General features: G+C 39.4%; 2 protein-coding genes, 1 non-coding gene and 1 pseudogene across 3 annotated transcripts; 1 reads left to right on the forward strand and 3 right to left on the reverse strand.

Moving 5' to 3' along the window:
* Positions 1–3,462: 3,462 nt before the first annotated feature.
* On the reverse strand, positions 3,463–9,982 carry LOC121768312. Its single transcript, XM_042164779.1, has 10 exons — positions 9,795–9,982; positions 7,790–9,176; positions 7,239–7,309; positions 6,901–7,001; positions 6,536–6,629; positions 5,075–6,414; positions 4,847–4,895; positions 4,525–4,751; positions 4,284–4,391; positions 3,463–3,993 (listed from the first exon to the last, which is right to left on the reverse strand). Exons 2-10 carry the CDS (start codon positions 9,066–9,068, stop codon positions 3,771–3,773), a joined length of 3,492 nt encoding a protein of 1,163 aa, XP_042020713.1. The 5' UTR covers positions 9,069–9,176; positions 9,795–9,982; the 3' UTR covers positions 3,463–3,770.
* Positions 9,882–15,443, forward strand: LOC121768698 (annotated as a pseudogene).
* TRNAA-UGC lies at positions 10,479–10,551 on the reverse strand. Its single transcript has one exon. It is a non-coding gene; the product is annotated as a tRNA-Ala (tRNA).
* A 259-nt stretch (positions 15,444–15,702) lies between the features above and the next one.
* Positions 15,703–18,516, reverse strand: LOC121768961 (glycine-rich RNA-binding protein 2, mitochondrial-like). The gene is made up of 5 exons (XM_042165577.1): positions 18,366–18,516; positions 17,416–17,562; positions 17,273–17,341; positions 16,908–17,014; positions 15,703–16,555 (listed from the first exon to the last, which is right to left on the reverse strand). Exons 2-5 carry the CDS (start codon positions 17,552–17,554, stop codon positions 16,037–16,039), a joined length of 834 nt encoding a protein of 277 aa, XP_042021511.1. The 5' UTR covers positions 17,555–17,562; positions 18,366–18,516; the 3' UTR covers positions 15,703–16,036.
* Between the last annotated feature and the right edge of the window lie 353 nt (positions 18,517–18,869).

The raw sequence follows: 18,869 nt of genomic DNA on the forward strand, positions 1-18,869 counted from the left end.
AGTGCAGAACAACGAAGTTAACTTTTTATTTTTACATTTTAATTCTCCATTCGCTCACGTGTCGTCCAAAACGATATTAGAGCATAGCAATGGCGGACGTCCATGCGGAATTCCCACCAGCGTGTGGGAATTTCGTGGCGGACGTCCGCCATTGCGCGTCCCAGGCACGGATACGAAATTCCGCGAAGGAATCCGCGGCGTTCCGCGGGGAATTCTGTGCGGACGTCCGCCATTGCGTTGACGCCCGCGGGATTCCGCTTTTTTTCATTAAATATTTTTTTTCGGTTCCTATATATACATCCCATTGAACTTCATTTCATTTGCACCACTTGTATTAACAAGTTTCTCTCTCTCTCTAAAAATATCTTTCTTTCGAATCAACAATGGAGCACCACGACAGCGATTCTCCCGCCTCGAGCGAGTCACCGGCGCCCCATTTTCCCATCGGCGGGAGTACGCCGATGTCCGCTGCGATGCCTCATGCGAAGCATATTTTCTATATTTTCCCCTTTGGACTACACCTTTTTATGTAAAATATAACTCATTAATGTGTGTGTTCATCGGAGTTTAGGTTGTGAAAGCCGGGTGAAATGTGTAAAGCATGAAGAGTCCAGAATTGCGTCAGGAAGCTCACAGAATGAGGCACCAGGCCGGGTGACTTTGTGGAGCTAAAATTCCACCCGCCCGGGTGAAAATTAGCAAGCATGCAGAGATCAGATTTATCGCCCGGTCGGGCAATTCTTGGCTGCGAAACTCCCGGTCGGGCGTTTGTGAAGTCTAACTGCATTTTGGCAGTTACTGTGGCGGTTTGAAGGAATTAAAAAGGAAGAAATCGAACGAGGCAGAAGGAAAAAACAGAGAAGAAAGGAGAGGAAGAGAGGAGGAAGAAGAGAAGGAAGAAATTCCGACCAACATTCCGACGATCCATCTCCATATCTCCATTCCACTCAACAAGAGCAAGCTTCCTACGGTTTTAATTGTTATTATTACCATGTGCTTAGGCTAAGCTCTTCATGTTGCTCCAAGTTATGATTTAGACTTGTATGAACGTATCTGCACCTTTGAATTCACGTTTTGACATCGTTGATTTGTTTAATGTTAGATTCTATCACTTTAGAGGCCTCTATCATTATAAATTTTTTTAATCCTTGTTTATCGTCTCTTTAACATGAACTTGGATGGACTAATCTATTGATGTGTTGTTGAATTTGAATTGTTCAGAGGATAATTTGACAATGGATTAGGTAAGTTCTTATAGTAGATGATATTTTATTCCCGCTCTTCGCAGGAATTTAATATCGTTGAAAGTTAATTCATGGAACAAGTGTTCAGCTGACTGTGAATTATTCGTCGCAAACATGTTCAGTGCACGCGATTAGGTTGATTAATTAATCCCAAATGTGTGCTTTCGATATAGGTGTAGAATGATTCAAGTCTAATGAGCAACTTGGAGTGACATGTTTCTCCCATCTGATTAGTCTTTTCTTAGTTAACTTGCAGCTTAATTTTATCATTAGCTTATAGATATCAAAACCTTCAAAACAAAGCCATTTTTAATTTGTCTTTTGTTTGTTTTCGAATTAAATAATCTACGCCTCCCTGTGGTTCGACACTAGAAGTACTACAACTGACTCTGTACTCTTGCAGATAGATTGTAATATTAGAGCTATTTTATTAAACTTGTGTGTTATTAATCCATTAATATAAAAGCTCGAAAATTACACATCACCGGGGATGATGCCCCAGTCTCAAATGATGCCCTGGTACTACAACATGTACCCGCAGTGGTATGAGATGATGCCCCAGATGCCGGGGATGATGCCCCAGATGCATAGGTCGCCTGTCGCTGCGGGGGGAGTAGGCAGGGGGTCCCCCAATCGCCGGTGGACAACGTCTATCGGCCCTTTATGGATTTACTATCGACGGACAATCCGGCGAGCTCTCCTCTCGATAATCAGTTCGCTGGCGTCGACACGTTCTTGTTTGAGGAGTTGGGGCTTTCTCCGGTCCGGGATACTCCCGCCAGCGCACCACCGGCAACGGGGAGGGCAGGGAGGACCGAGCGAATGAGGGGTAGGGGACGGGGCGACCCGGTGTACGGAGGCGAGGTGGGGGAGGGATCTAGCGGGAACAAGAGGACCGTCTGGAGCATGGACGAGTGTGTCGCGCTAGCGAAGGCGTGGATCAGTGTGGTGGAGGATCCATACGTCGGGGCAAACCAGCACATCGACCGGATGTGGTGGCGCATTAGTCAAAGCTACCTCCAGTTCAAACCGCAAGGGGGGAAGGAGCACAACACGGACCAATGCCGGAAACAGTGGGAACGGTTGAAGAGGCAGCTCAGCCGATTTGCCGGCATTTACACAAACAACCTCCGCTCGGCAACCAGCGACATGTCTGCCGAGGATGTGAAGTTGCTGGCTCATCAGTAGTTACCCGACGCTGAGAAGGGCTTCGGGGAATTCAAGTATTGGCCGGTGTTTCTTGTGGTGCAGTCTTCGTCCAAGTTCACTGCGAGTGTTGAATTTAGCTGGCCGAAGCGGACGAAGATCAGCGCCTCCGGAGAGTACAGTAGCAGTGCTGGTTCCGCGGAACTCCCCCCGCCGAGGCAGAGTTCCCCACACCTACATCGTCGGCCCGCCGTCGTCGCCCGGTTGGGCAAAAGTCCGTGGCGCGGATGTCGAGGGGAAGCACCAGCGGATCCGCCGAGGCTCAATCGACAGCACCCCCCAAAACGATCCCGAGAACCCCTCATTCGCCCGCATCGCCGCACATGAAACCTTGTTACGTGCGATGGTTGAATGGCGCCAAGCGACCGACCCCCATTACAAGCGGAAGCTTAAGCCCCTCCTCGACAGTATGCTCCGCAATTTAGGGTTCGACAGGATGTCGGACGATGACGGCGAGAGGACTAGCGACGAGGAATCCGAGGAGTGAGAAGCCGATTTTTATTTCTATAATAATGTACTTTTTTTAGTAATTATGTATTTTTTTTAATGAAGTATGATTTTTTTTAATAAAGTGGTTGCATTTTCTCCGTATTCGCGACGAAATTTTAATTCCGTAAATTGTTTAATTCCGGAAATTGTCTAATTTGTGAATTTGTGAATTTTTTTTAATGTGGGAATTCCGCTACTGTGCAGTGGAAATTCCGTATGACGTGGCAGAAGGTGTTTTTGATAATTCTGCTCCGCTGCTGATGCTCTTAAGAGACAATCTACATTCAAAGGGCCCTTATCTTTTTCCCGACAAAATCTTTTTTTTTCCAGTTCTGCAGAGCGACAACCTTGTACCTGACAGAATCTGCTATAAAGGGAATCAGAAGCTTGGACATTGGGATATTCATTTACTACAAGAGCTACAGAGAAGCATGTGGGCTAAAAAAGTTACCTAAGACGAGTGAATCAAACGTTTTTTTGTTCAGTTCTAAAATTTTCATGCACAATACAGGAAGAGCCACGATTTACACAAGAAGGGGTCAAATATTAATTCATACTATCATCATAAAATATTCTAACCGTGTATACATTGCTCGTCTTTGTTTAGAATATTATATATTACATTATTTAGTAGTGTGCTTTCCAAAAGTGAAAGATCCACTGAAAAACAAATAGCATGATAAATAAATAGCTTCCCTGATATATATCCTGCCTCTATAGTGGAAAAGGAAGGGTCCTTCTAATTCAAGATCACTAACCTGGCTTGCATTCATCACATGATGCATTTTATCCCATGTGGAAATGGTGATCGAGTTCTAATTTGGTTTACGATCACAAGGAAATACATTCTCCGTCTTCTGGTATTATCACAGGCATTGGAGATGCTCTGATGTATCTCTGAGGGGTGGTTTTCTGCACGGTTGATAGGCCAGAAGATGATGCAGGATCAGTGTGCGCCTTGAAGTGGAACTTTGCAAAACGGTTGAGTGTAGAGAACTTTTCAAGTTCCTGGCTTTCCACTTTGATGTCCACTACTGATAAACTTCGATCAATTCTGCATCATCAGATTGACCATGATTTGTTTTTTCTTAGAAGATATAACTGAAAGATAGCTTGGCTCAAAGCCTCAAAGACAAGTGGATCAGAACTAAATGCTAACCTGTTAGTATTACAATAATCATAAAATTGTTCGATAGTACTTAACAACATAGAAAATGCATATCCATTCAATGGAAGCAATTTGATCTCTGCGATAGGTGAACAAATTCTTTCTTCCTTAATCCATAGTAATGCTAATCTAATATGCACAGATGCTTCCTTGACTAAAAACATACATATCCTTACCTTGAGAGGTCACCTTCAAGCTTTTCTGCCCGAGTAATTAAGCATTCGACAGTTTTTGAGAAACCGGATGGATTAGTTCTCTTCGTAGTGTTCAACGTGGCAGGTGACCTGAACGATTAATAACCAGAAAACTAGGCATTCATAATGAATTAAACTGATATCGGATCGGGCACTAACAAATCAAAGTTATAATCTACTTACTAAATAGAGAAGAATATAACTTGAAAATTGCAATTCTTACAGGTCAATGCTATCCACAGGCATTTTACTGTTCAGGTTGCATGCGTCTCCTAGTGTGGTTCTCGCAGAGGAATATGCCAAATAATCACAGTTTGAACTGGCATCTCCAGAGAGAATACCTTCTACTGGAGGTCTGAAGACCTGCTGCATAAGTTGTGTCGTGAAGGTAAGCCGTCTTTTGGCTTGTACCACAGGGTGCACATTAACAATTTCAGCTTCATTTCTCGCCTGCCAGTGAGGAAATCTCAGTGAACATGTTTTCAAATTCATAAAAGTTTAGGAAATTATTTAAGAATTTCAGTACATCACGAGACCGGTCTCACCTCTTCCTGCCTTCTATTCAAAGCTTGCGCCCATTCAAACTCAGCCATGCTGCCAATAAGATAAGATTTAGCAGAGGGAAAATCAGATAACCACAATAGTAAGCTCTTACTATCCAGAAAATACGCCTACATGCGTGCTAATTCACATAACAACAATGAGGCAGAAACAAGAAAAAACAAGGCATCAGAACAGCAGAACCCATATGAGTTAGCTTTACATGGACTTACCTGATGTATTGAGGCCTTGGTGCTTCGGAATTTACTTCTTTGTGACAAGGTTCCAAGTCAAATGCAACAATTTTACGCTTCCCCAGTTTTGAAACAGACAATTGTTGGTAAGAGACATCCGAAGGCAACATACTAGGGGGTAATAAATGTTTACTCGGTATCAAGGTGGCAGCTGAAGATGGCCAAGTACCACTTTCATGAGCACCGTTGACAGAATCAACCTGCATATTCAATCTACTTTCTGGTAAATTTCCAATACTTATTCCAGAGAATGGTTGCATTGCCGCAGTCACAGATTTCTGGTTATAGGTTGGTACGGCCTCAAAATTCTTGTTTCCATAATTCTTAAACCAAGATGGGGCCATTTGCAAACTGATCTGGGATTGGTTTGCTAGGTTTGAAGCTTCCTTGTCGATGGAATGGCTCTGGGATTCATTCCGACGAAGTGACTCCATCTGTTGGGAGCTCTGAAGGGAATCTATCGATGAAGCTTTTGCTGACTGATCATTGGACACTTCTGTGAAGTTCCCCTTAACATTACCTGGTGAAAATGCACCAGCTTTATCTTTGATAGAAAAACAATGCCCACTAAACAACACCTCTCTAGAATCGGCAGTTTCCGGCTGATGATTAAATGGAAACCTCTTACCAGAGTCTGTTTGACCATCTCCGGGCCTATTATACTGGTGGATCACGGAGAAATTTTTATGCAAAGGATGGCCAGAGGATCTGCTGTCACTAGCAGAAAAAATAGGCGATTCAATGTCTTCCTGCTCTACTTGATCAGAGGGATGAGGAGACGCATGCCTCATGTATGAACCAGACGCCACTACATCTACTTCTGAGTATTTTCTCAAAGACTGTTGTGAATCAATATTGCTGCTCAGTGGAGTTCGATTGTGTATCTTGGTTGAGCTCTCAGGGATGAAATTAGCTTTCTTCTGTTCATCACATCCTACATTATATTTGTGTTTTGACCAGTCGAGACTGGATTGCTCTGGAGCCCAGGAAGTAGTCTCCAAACTGCTAGAAGCTGAACCAGGGGTACGAAACAAACTGGATGAGAACTTGTTGGCTCGAGGAGATGTCGTGTCTTGCGGAGTGGTGACATCTGTCCTGAGAGGCAGAAGCCCTGTTGGAAATCCAACACGCTGAGAAGAAACTGATGTTTCACACGGTTGAGCAGCTGCTACGTTCTCCAATAGGGAGGATCTGGGACCAAGGGAAGACGCATTGTTTCTTGACTGCAACATGTAATTTGGTAATGATGGAGTGGGATTTTGATTCCAGATATAATCCTTCTCATAACTATTTGGAAGATATCCGGTGTTTATGTTTCCCTGCAGGTAGAAGGTTGACTAGTAAAGGATTACACTGATACGGTGATGAATAATTTAGATATATATTCTCGCCGTCACAGAAAACCGTTCTATGATTACATCAAAAAAATAATCAACCCACCAATGACGAAGATGGAAAAAGTGAGTACGACTGTTTAGTACTTGAATCTGCAGGCCCTGGTCTCAAGCCAAATTCTTGTGAATTGGGAAGATTGCTGCATTGTTCAGAACACACAAGTAACAGAAGTTTCAGTTAGCTCATATCATTGGATATGTCATGATTGTTAAATAGCTCACCCTTGATGCAATATGATTAACTAGAAACAAATACCAAATTAAGATTGTGTATAGGCTACCGAAAAGTATTGTTACCAGCTCCTTAAAAATGGAACATAATCTGATTTACTTGTTGACAATCCACATTATAAGTAAGTGTCTCTCTAAAGATATCATAACATATTCGGACATCTTGTATATTGTACCTACCTTCGAGCAGCCACATTTTGACAATAGAGATTTGAAGCACCTAATCCAGGACCCATCTTCTCTGACTCTACCGGATACCTGTGGAAGTTTGGCTGGTTCAACTGTAACAAGAGAACAATATAGTCACCGATTACTGGCCTTTCATGGAGAAAAGAAACACAGTTATCTTTTGGAATGTACTCGAAATGAGTTTATCTTCCAACTAAAGGTATGTTGGCCGTACTGACTACTTCAATAATTTACCATGTCCATTGGACATCAGTTTATACAGAACCCTAATCATATTATATTTATCAAAAATAGACAAACACTGCAAGGGTAAGACATCTCCGAACAACCTGACCAAAGGGCGTTTGAAAACCTCCAGAGATAAGATTTGAATGCCATAAGGTGTCTTGCAATTCATGACCTGCATAAGATCAAAATCTTCATTATTGCTATTGTTATAATAATAATAATAACATTATTATTATTATTATTATTATTATTATTATTATTATTATTATTATTATTATTATTATTATTATTATTATTATTATTATTATTATTATTATTATTATTATTATTATTATTATTATTATTATTATTATCGCTTGTGATCGATACCCCAAATTTGCATGAAGGTCTAGAAAAAGGAAGTAGGGTACTTCTTAAGATTCAATTCTAAAGTTTGTCACAGAAGAGATAAAACAACACTTTGCCTCTGGAAGTTTTTCAGAAAAAAAAAACTTTATTCAGTCATTTATGGGAGTCTCAGCAATCACGAACTGTAAAGTTTTAGTATAAAAATGTGAAACATAAACAATGGGAGATATGGCGCAATGTTACCACCAAAGAAGGTAATGCAGGGCTTTGCTTCATATATGCACATACAAAAGGTTAGGCTAACCAGTTTTTGGATTCTCCCTATATTGAGCAGTTCGCGTATTTTCTGAATGCAAAGTTTGAACCGGCTGATTCCTTCCGATAGGATGCTTCAGCTGAGAGTTATACCCAGTCGAGCACTGACCTAAGATATGGGAGCTCTCACACTGAAATTCATCTTTCTGCTTACTGAATTGCTTCCCCGAGTGCTGAAAACCAGGGAAACTACACTTCATATCTGGTCTGGAGAACAACTGCTCGGGCTCTGAGCTTGGAGAGGAAACATTCTGTAAGTTTCTATGAACCCAATTATCTTGCAGATTTTCGCCATTACTGAGATTTGAGGGCTGATTATCGCTTGATGGTTCTGGATTCTGGAAGCTCAATTCACTCCACTCCTCTTGCACTACAGTATCACTGCTAGAAGTTTCGGTCACAGCAGACTGCATCAGAGCACTCCAGCGACCACTTTGAATAGACAGTAATGTATCCACAGATGATGGGTTCTCCACTGTACAATCAAAATCTTCATAACCCTTTTTGGCCCTGGTGTCAAATGATGATGACCAACCATGGTCATCCGAACTGTACAATATCTTTCGTTCCAAGGGATCCAGAGTAGTAGAAGCCTCGGACATGTCAATTTTTGATACCTCTCCTGGAGAATAACCAGGCCAACCAGTGTCTTCAACTTCAAGCCTCCCCATGGATGTACTCCTCTGTGCTGTGGTTCCTTGTGTGGAATAGTTCATAGGCAAAAGATTGCTATCAGAACAGTGAAAAGGAACTTGCCCATACAGATTCTTATCATCAAACACTTGACTCGATAACAAGGAGCCATCTGACACGATGCTTTGGTCATCAGAGAAACTCCCTTGATGCACAGGAGACATGCCTAAAAGGCTGTTATTGCTATTGGTCGACAGATTAGTAGAGATATTACACGGATCTTGGGGATACGGATATTGATTTAAATTCCTATCAGCATTCAGGTCGGGATCACCATATATAGACATGTCAAATTGTGGAGGCGACATGCCTTGTGAAAGAACCAATCCACTGGGGAACCCTTGAAAAATGCTAGATTCGCCTTGTTGTGCCATTTTCGTATTATCAAACATTAGCATTTGTAAATCACGAATAGAGTCCCTGTTTACTGTAGGGGAAAGCTGAACTGCTGAAGGTTGCTTTGACGCCATCAGCTGATCCACATAATCATGATTATTAGCACCACCAAATCCCTGAAGCTGCTGCCTTCGCTGCAGCTCCTGCAGCTGTTTAAACATAATTTGGCGTTGCAACATCCTTACATCCACAAGCTTTCAACTGCTGACCCAAATTTGTGCCCAAAAAAGCAACCTAACCCCTCGGATAACCGAATCATGTTGCTTTACCCAAAAAAATGGAAATCCCTGTCAAATTTGAAGAGTTACATGAAATATATAAGCGTCAAGCAATGCGTAAACAAAAATGCAGATGTCCAAAAGGTTAATTGAAGAACCAATTATGATCTTTCCTAACTTATTAACTAAAAACATCTGCAATAACTACTTCTGATGTCAAATTAAGACCAATAAGAAAGCCAACCACCATTGCCACCACCGAACTGCTACTAAATTTAGCTTCAACAATTTATTTTCAAAAGTAATTTTGCCACAAAATTAACCATGCAAAAACGAAAATTTAGGGCACAGCTTAACCAAAAAGAATCCCATCAACCAAATTAGACAACCTAATAACACTTGCATGACACGAAACTATACACGAATTCTTCAGAAAACACAATTGCACCCTCAGGAATATCTACTCCAGTAGAATTTCAAGTGAATTAAAAGGAAAAGAATCTGATCCCAGCTGATGATAATAGTCAAGCATTCAGAGAAAGCTGAAACAAAATTCAATCTTGATGAACGCACAAGCAAGAAGATCAGCAAATAAACGAAGCTTGTGCAGATTCAGAGTTTGATCTGAGTAGAAAATAACTGAATTTACATAAAACTGCACGTTGCAAATGTAATTGTTCAACTTACTTTGTAATATGAAGTAATTCGTGAAATGGAGATCAAATAGTGCAAATTAGCAACTGTTTTCTCTCTTTGTATATACATACACAAAGCATGTACGTATACTTCCCTCACTGTACACTGCCTGCTTCTAGCTTTCTCTCTCTGAACAGTGAGAAGGTTGGTTTTTGCTTTCACACACAAATTCTTTGAAAATAAAAGACATCGTTAACAGAAAATTAAAGAAGAAAGAAATTATAATAATTGGTAAACTGTCGTTATAGGACCCTCAGGTTTGGCCTGTGGCCTTGCATCTCCGGAGCTGAGGCACGTAGGCGTGTTGCGGCATGCGGAAATCTGAGCCGTTGGATGAGATATTTAGCTTTAATTGACGGTCAGGGATGAAGGCGGAATCTCACGCACCTAGTGGTGTCGTCACGCGTGGACGAAAGCGCGTGGATAGGGATTTCACACTTCACTTTTTCGTAGTGATTTTTACAAAGAACAATATTTTAAACTTTGATTTCTCAAGATTAATTAGCAATTCGACTAGTGATTTCAAAAATAATTAATTCGACGAAGTAATAGGATTGGTATAACATGTTGAATAATTGTAGGCTGTAGCATATGTTGATATATCGAATCAAAAAGAAAATTATTAAATTTTTTTTAAAAAATATTGAGTTTTTAAAATATGTTGAATAATAAAAATGGAGATGCGGGGGATCGAACCCCGTGCCTCTCGCATGCAAAGCGAGCGCTCTACCATTTGAGCTACATCCCCAGATGCTGAAGTCAATATTTGAATAATCGAATAATATTTGCATAATAAATATGAGTAGTATCGTCTTTGTGGAGCTCATAAACCCGGGAATTGTTGTACGTTTTTTCACACAACACAGACCGGCGTAGAAAGGGAGAGACTAATTATCGCGCAATTTCAATCTAAAATCCAATCAGTTACGGACGAATCATTGCTTTCTGCTGGAGTAGCAGTTCCAGGGATACTCCCGCTAGCTAACATGGGATATCTGCCCTTTTCTACTTCTAACGCCAGCTCGCTACAAGTTATTCAGGTGTCTATGTTTAGTTTTCAAGAAGACATCTTGTTAATGATCCTTGCAAGTGCTGCGGAGTTCTTGTTGTTTCTCATTCTCATCCTTATCTTTGGTTTCTACTAATGAATCAAATTCAATTTTTAGTCGTCATTTGCTTGAAATTTTCACGCTATCCCCTTGGAGATCCATTGAATGTGCATGATTGCTCACAACAGTATGTCATTTTCATTATAGCCGAAAATCCAAGACGAACTAATAGCTAGAGAAATTATCATAAACGATGCTGACTCGGCTATCCGGTATAGGCTTACAAAGCGCCAAACTCAGGAAGAGGTAACTGTGAATGTTTTTGCTTAGTAACCTAGGACATTTGAAGAATAAACATCTACCAGAATTTAAAGATGCACAAGACTGGTTTTTTATTGATCCAAAGTTTATTATTTTTTGTGCAATTTTCAGATTCAGAAGAGCACTGGAGCTGTCGTAATCACTCGGTACATAGGCCTGCAAGTAATTTTATTTGCTTTTACTTTGCCTTAACTTATATCATCTGTTTTTTAATGTTTACAGGGGGAAATATCATCCACCTAATGGTGAGAGACCTCTATATCTCCACATATCCGCAGCCTCACATGTAAGTACTTCAATTTTTTATGTGATCAGAGAATTCACTGAAGGTAATGGATAAGAGATGGTTTTTTAATGCTGTCATGAAATCACAGCAATTGGAGTATGTTATTATAAATAGTGCTTTGAGCATTGCCTTTCTTTTGCTACTTGATTTCATCTTCACTTCCTTTTGGTATATTTTTGTGATGATATGTCATAATGTGCCTTCAGTTAGAAACAACAGCAGAACGAATTAAAGCAGTTGATCATGCTGCTGCAATGGTGGATGAAATGCTGAAACAACCAAATGCAAACAATGGAGTTAAGGTAAGTCTGATCCTCAGTGATATTTCAAGCTATATGGTTCATATTCCTCTGACCAACTTTATGATTACTGTTCCAGGTTGATCATTTATTAAGTACCTGTATCTTTTTGGGATTTGAGGTAGACCCATCAGTGAACATCGCTCCCCGCATCCGTGGCCCAAATGTGAGATTTTCCTTCAATCATTCACACTGATTTTTCTACGCCTAATATTTTGCGTTTCGTTTAGTTTCCCTGTTTGTTTTCCTCCATTCTGCTTCTTTCTGTGTCTTTTGTAAGTAAGTGTTTGCGGTTGGTGTGCTTTACATATAGTAGAAAATGAATGGTGTCACTTCTTTATGGAAAATGTTCAACAATATTCCAGTACCTCAATCATCTGTCTCTTTTTTTGTTTCTTCTTTTGGCAATTGCCTGTCTCATTATTCGACTTCCAAGCAAGGGGTTTTTGGATACATGATTTGGAGGGATCTTAGGTTTAATATATATTTGTGTATGTTTCTCTTATCACATGCATGTTTTTAGCTAGATTTGTTCAATAACCTATTTCAAAATAAAAGTATCTAATGTCTGAAGCTTTTTCTGACATCTCCATCAAATCGGGAGAGATTCTTTTCTGTTGCTGCTGGTTGGGTTTTGTATATGCAGGACCAGTATGTAAACCACATTATGAATGAAACAGGAGCAACTGTCTCACTACGAGGACAGCGTTCTGGGTTCGCTGAAAATGGACAGTGTGAAGGTTGTTATTGTGGTCCTGTTTTGTTGGCATTTCCATTTTCATTTCCATGTCCGTGGTAATTGTTCTTATGTATTTCCCTGCCTGCAGAAACACAACAACCTTTGCATTTGTTCTTGTCAAGCAATGATGCAAAACTTCTTGAACGTGCTAAGCTATTGGCAGAAAATCTTTTGGATACAATTTGTGCAGAGTTTGGTTCATCTAGGTAATTAGATTTAAGTGCTGCTTGTGTTTAAGATGGATACATAATGCTGTAGCTATTATGCATTTCTGTATCTGTCTACAGCCTCCCAACTCCATCTGCTTGTGTCTAAGAGATATTGATAGAGTCTTCCTAATTCCATGTCAAGATGAAACTAAGCTTCATATCCTTCCTGCATGTTTTCCATTGTTGATATAGTACTATTTTCTCATATTTAAAATAGACCGGGGGAAATAAAAAAAAAGCCCTCCCCTAAACGATTAAAATAAACTGATGAATAATATTAGAAAGATATAATACTCTTGGTTTTCATATACATAGATGGGTATTAGAACAAACCAAGTTATGTATGCATACTGTGAATCTTGATTGTTATGAGAAATAACTGGAATGATATCTTGTTTTCACTGTTGAAGATATTATTGGCTTGTTATGGTTTCTTGATGGATACACACAAACCAAGTTAGACATGCACGCTATGTGTCCCCAATTTTTTGAATTAGCAACTGGAAGAGTGTTTTTATTATGATTATTTAAGATTACTAACTGGCATGGTTTTTATGATAAAGGATATCTTCATGTAAGGTGTATGGTGCTGTTCCACCTCCACCTCAGTTGCAAGCGGGGGTCAACAGTCCTGGAAATGCATCAAAACTCAATAATATACCTGCTTTCACGGCAACTACTTCTGGTTTAAGCATTGTTGCCTCTCAGGGTTCAGTATCTCAATCTGGATTGCCAAATTCTGCACTACCTCAGACAAACACTTGCTATCCTCACGGGTTGACAAGTGGAACAAGCTATATTGGTTATGGTGGAATATATCCCCAAGCAACGCCTTTGCAACAAGTTGCTTTAGCCCTTAAGCACACGACTTCACCAGTTACTGCTACAATTTCTCCTGCTATCACAACAACAAGCACAAGCATAAACGTTCCCAAAGACGGAAGTTTCAGGAGTTGCCTGTTGCTGCAAAAGGCCATGCAAGCATAAACCAGGTATCACCTTTTCTGCTAACTACAGTAATGTAGGGGGAATGCAAGGCATTTACTTGTCCAAAGCTTCACTGTAATAGGTTGATAATATCAATGGCTGCAGTTACTTTCACCACTGCATTTTGTCAGTAGCTTTTCTAGACTAGCTTATGTTTTGTGTCTCGACTCTCAAGTCAAATATGTAAAATACATGATTTGGAATAAAACTTTCCTTACTTTTGAATTTGGCCCTATCATGTGTTGTTTTCTTCTAATCTGTATTACTTCTTATTCCAGGTATTTTCACTGACCTTCTATGAAGCTTACAGGCAGATACTGGACCTCTATATTGGAGATTTGCATGTTTCACAGGGTGCTAAATTGACATGGCATGTGATACTTTATGCAGTTCCATTGCATCTTTCTGGTGCTGGTCGAGATTCTGCTTATTGGTTAATATCTATTTATGGCATCTGAATGGAATGATCAGCTGTTTCTGCTACTTTTCGAAAAAAATATATTGGAAGTCAAGTTCCCTATTGTTTTCTGTAGTTGCCTGGAAATAAAAACTATCGATAGAGTAGTGCTCTAGCTTTTCTTATAAACCAGTCATCATGTTTCAAAACCATGTTTGGAGTATCTTCTGTTACTTGTCCCCCCATGTATACCTCGGTGTGCGTATAAAGAGTGCATTCCTTCTTTAGTCTAGAAGCTTGAACAGTTGCTGAGTTTTCCCATTTCCTATATTTATATTTGAGGCAGAAATTCTGGTTTATACTTGCATTGCTATTTGTGTACTTGGTTTATGACACCTTATATTTGCTAAATTGAGGGATATGTTGTAATATGCTTTCCCAGAAGAAAATACAGGGATCCGAATTTCCCCTGCCACTTGAACTAACTTCACATGTAGGTGTAAGAGAAATTTCAGCTGTTCGAGATTCTAAGAATTCATCATCTTCTCAAACGCCGCCGCCTCCTCCTCTTCCTAAGAGTTTACTGCCACCTCCTCCCCCACCAAAGTTCGACTCAACACCGCAACTGCATGTAAACAGCCATGAGACCCACAGATCTACACATGAAACTGTCCCTGGTAACTATCATTTTTAATTGCTTTTATCTTTATCATCTTAGTTATCATATTTCCAAGATTGTATAGCTTCTTTTTATACATCTGTTTTTATTATCATTTCATCTCTTTTCCTCTAATATGATGCTAGATACTCTAATCAACTTAATGGAATATGGAGATGATGATGATGATAATGATGACAGACAATGAAGACCTCTGAGAGAGACGCCACACGAGGTGTTAAAAAGTTCCCCTCCCAAACCAAAACCTTTCTGGGCTGTTTGAAGTGGGATTCGATCCATGACTGCAGCAGTCATATGGTCCACTGGACTACATTCTCCTTTTTTAAGTGATGCAGACTGACTAAGGATACGTTGCTTGCCGGCCAGACCAAAAACTTTTATGGGCCGGTGTGAGGGTCACTGTTTAAAATTGGTTAATTTATACGCATCTCCTGAAACGTACATGGATCTCATGGACAAGCCAGGGAATGTGCAACTGGTTCACACCCACTGTTGAATTTTGGCTGTTTGTATAAGGAAAATTCAGATGAGTAAATTTCACAACGAAAAATGGAGTTATATAATGATTTTGTTGATATACAGAACAATTAGTAACACGTTTTTCTTTTTGAAGTGTTTCATTCAAAGTGAACTATTTTTAAATAGAAATATCACTCTTACTTTATTCTCTCTTATATCCCTTCATTTCAAGATAGTTGAATTGTATTTCTTTTCGAGATGTCCTTTACTCTCTTTTTCTCTCATGCTACTTTATTTTTCTCTTATAGTACTTAATTTTCTACAATTTAACATTTAACACATTCATTGTTTAAATCATACTCCTATTTCCTAAAGAAATACTGCAACTACCTTGCAATGAAGAGAGTACTACTTCGAAAAGATAAGATGATATTCATATTAAGATCGAAATTGAGATTGGAATTAACACCAACATACTAAAAAAACACTTTACTCGCAAGTTTTAAAGTCATTACACAAGTCACATGGAGTAGAATTCAAAGTAATCACGGCATTAAAAAATACTATGAGGTATAACCCAAGAATCCGAGAAGATTTCTCCTTAAAGATGAGAAGGAAAACCTACACATTGAGAAAAATAATCCACTTAAAACTCAAAACAAGTCGTCAAACACCTTGCAACAAGTCTGCCGAAATGGGAATGAAGCATATATGATGGCACCCGAGTATTGGGGACACAAGAAAGTGAAAAATTTCAACTTATTTCCACATTATGAGACAGCCACTCCTACAATTATTGGTGGCGTCTTCATTTCTGAGTGTTGGCATAATCACTGGGCTCCTCATTGTCCTCCTTACGGAAACTGTCCTGCCCAAAACCTTCGTCTCCAGCTTCTGTTTGACCACCCACTGCTTCGGGAATTTCACCAGCACCTCCAGTTGTCCCAAAATCTGAGAAGGAAGAAAAGCCAGTTTGTCCGCTAGAGCTGTAGTTTCCATCAGCTTGTACAGAGTTACCACCACCACCAAAGGCACCTTCTCCTCCACTAGGGTAGTTACCAGAACCACCGAATCCACCACTTTGACTAAGATATAGGTTGCCACCATCATATCCACCTCCACCACTTTGGTATCCTCCACGCCCATAGTTACCACCCTGTCCACCTCCGTAACCCCCACCACCAGAATATCCACCTCCACCATATCCCCCACCTCCATAACCCCCACCTCCATAACCCCCACCTCCACCACCATATCCGCCTCCAAAACCACCACCACGAGGTTTTTCAGTAGCATAATTCACCCTAACCCTTCGTCCATGTAGATCCTGGAAGGTTCATCATTAGTTTCACAATTCCATGCACATAAGATCAGATTAGCTCAAGTTTATCCATCTTAGTCCTGAACTGATAATATTACATTCAGCTTCCAGAACACTAAGTAAAACCAAAACAACCTTTAGGCATACTTAATGTCCATACATGTATTTTACTAATATACAAGAAATGTCAACTAGGAAAGCAATCTAAGATAACCTACTAAAAACAACATGGAAGGTAAAAATCTTTTATCAGATAAAGATAGCTTCAGTTACCATTAATTCAACACAGATAACTACTAAGAATTCTAGAGAGTGCAATACATCTTAGTGAATGGTTAAAAAAAACAGAGCTAAGTACCTGGCCATCAAATGCCTGAATGGCGCTACTAGCGGCCTCAGTTGAAGTGAAGGTAATAAAGCCGAATCCTCGGGATCTACCAGTCTCACGGTCTAGAATAACTCTAGCTGCAATATTGAAAAAAAAAGGTTTACAAAAGTTGAATTTGTAAAAACGAAATGTCAAGACAATGCCGCTACATGGAGCTTCTGCATACAATAAAAAGAGTCCATCACACTAAAGTAATTCAATTGATAAAATAGTGTATTTACCACCACAAATGTTCTTATTCAGTAAAACTTCATAAATATACGTAGCAAGCTTACCAAGTAAAATGAATATGTACACGAGTCATGAGTACATCAAGTTTACTAGGAAGACAGTACCTTCGACCACTTCTCCATACTGGGAAAAAGCTTCTTGTAAACTAGTGTCATCAGTGCTATATGAGAGACCTGTGATGATATATGGAATTTCATAAAAGAAGACTTAGGAAAAAAGTTCATCACAGAAAATACAACTATTGTACCTCCAACAAAGAGCTTTGCAGAGGTAGACATGCTCCTCACTGCCTGAAAAATCAAGGCACTCGGAGCCAGATATTGTGAACTAACATGCTTGCTGACAGCTTGTTTTAGAACATTGCCCACTCTGTTCAGAAATGCCATTGTCTAACCTAAAAAAAAGAACAAGAACAGAAATAGAATAAGGAAAGGAAAGTACACATGACAAATGAATATATGTTCATTTAATCATTCACCAACAAGTATAATAAAAAGAAGCTCTGTTGATTTTTTTTCTTAATTTGTTATAACCTGCAGTTGTGGAACTAAGTGATTCAATAGTCGAGATCATTAACAGAGTAGACAGTGAATCAACCAAAACTATTTAACAATTTACATATAATCTTACAATTTTCTGAAACTTCATTCAAAATAGCCAAAAAAATAGTCTTTGGATCTTACACAGGCAATCTAGAGTTGAATATACAACTTCAATTGTAATAGTATCAAGTTTATTTAGAACAAATTCAGATCCCTTATTCAGGAACAGAAAGGAGAAGAATAACAGGGAGACCAGGAAGCACTTTTTTTGTGTGTGTTTATAAACACATTCCATTAGAAATCAATAAAAAAAATCGAAATCTAACCATAAAAATGCAGTTTCCTCAAAATTAGTCAACCATACATGCTCACACTGCCATAGCACAAAAAAATGCATAAAAGTACACTCCACTTACACAATCATACATTTCCACATATCTAAAACGAGAAACACAAAAAACAATAGCCCTAGATTGGACGATTGGCCATAAACAAAATTCCCAAATTTTTAGGATCAGAAATAATTCATACAAAATCGCAAACCCTAAGACCTCGTCCGCGTGAGAAACGAATATTCGAGAGGCAAATCGTCTGTGAATCAACAAAGGATAGTGAACTGTGACAAAAATTATGAAAAAGGGGTGCAGGATTTTACCTGAGAGATGCAGAAAATGAAGAACAGCTTCGAGTGTCTGCTACTTCGCAAATCGCACAAGGGTTTTAGCCTTGTTAGCTGTAATCTTGTGTGAGAGAGTGTACACCCATACAATGTGCCGTTTCAATCGGGCCGTTGGATTACCGAAAATATGTTTTCGACTCTACGATATGGAGTACTATTACTTGGCGGTGTAAACGTCTTTGATTTATGAATGTTCAATTTGTTTCGGAAAATAAAAAATGTTTTCTAAAAAAATTATGCTCCTATTAGCCTGCGGTCCGCAAAAATATTTTGTTCCATTTTGACTAGGCTTGGATTTAAAATATGTAGAGAAATACAAGTGTAAAAAAATGTGTAATGAAATTGTCCTCGCATATCAAAATAAATTTTTTTGTCTTCGCTCACACACCCCCGGATAAAAATTCGTAGAACTAGAGGGTCATCCATCACATAATTAACTTTTGCTAAGCACATTAATCTTAGAGTTCTTATAAGATAGAT

Source organism: Salvia splendens, chromosome 15, assembly GCF_004379255.2.
Source record: "Salvia splendens isolate huo1 chromosome 15, SspV2, whole genome shotgun sequence".
In the NCBI taxonomy this organism is placed as follows: Eukaryota; Viridiplantae; Streptophyta; class Magnoliopsida; order Lamiales; family Lamiaceae; genus Salvia; species Salvia splendens.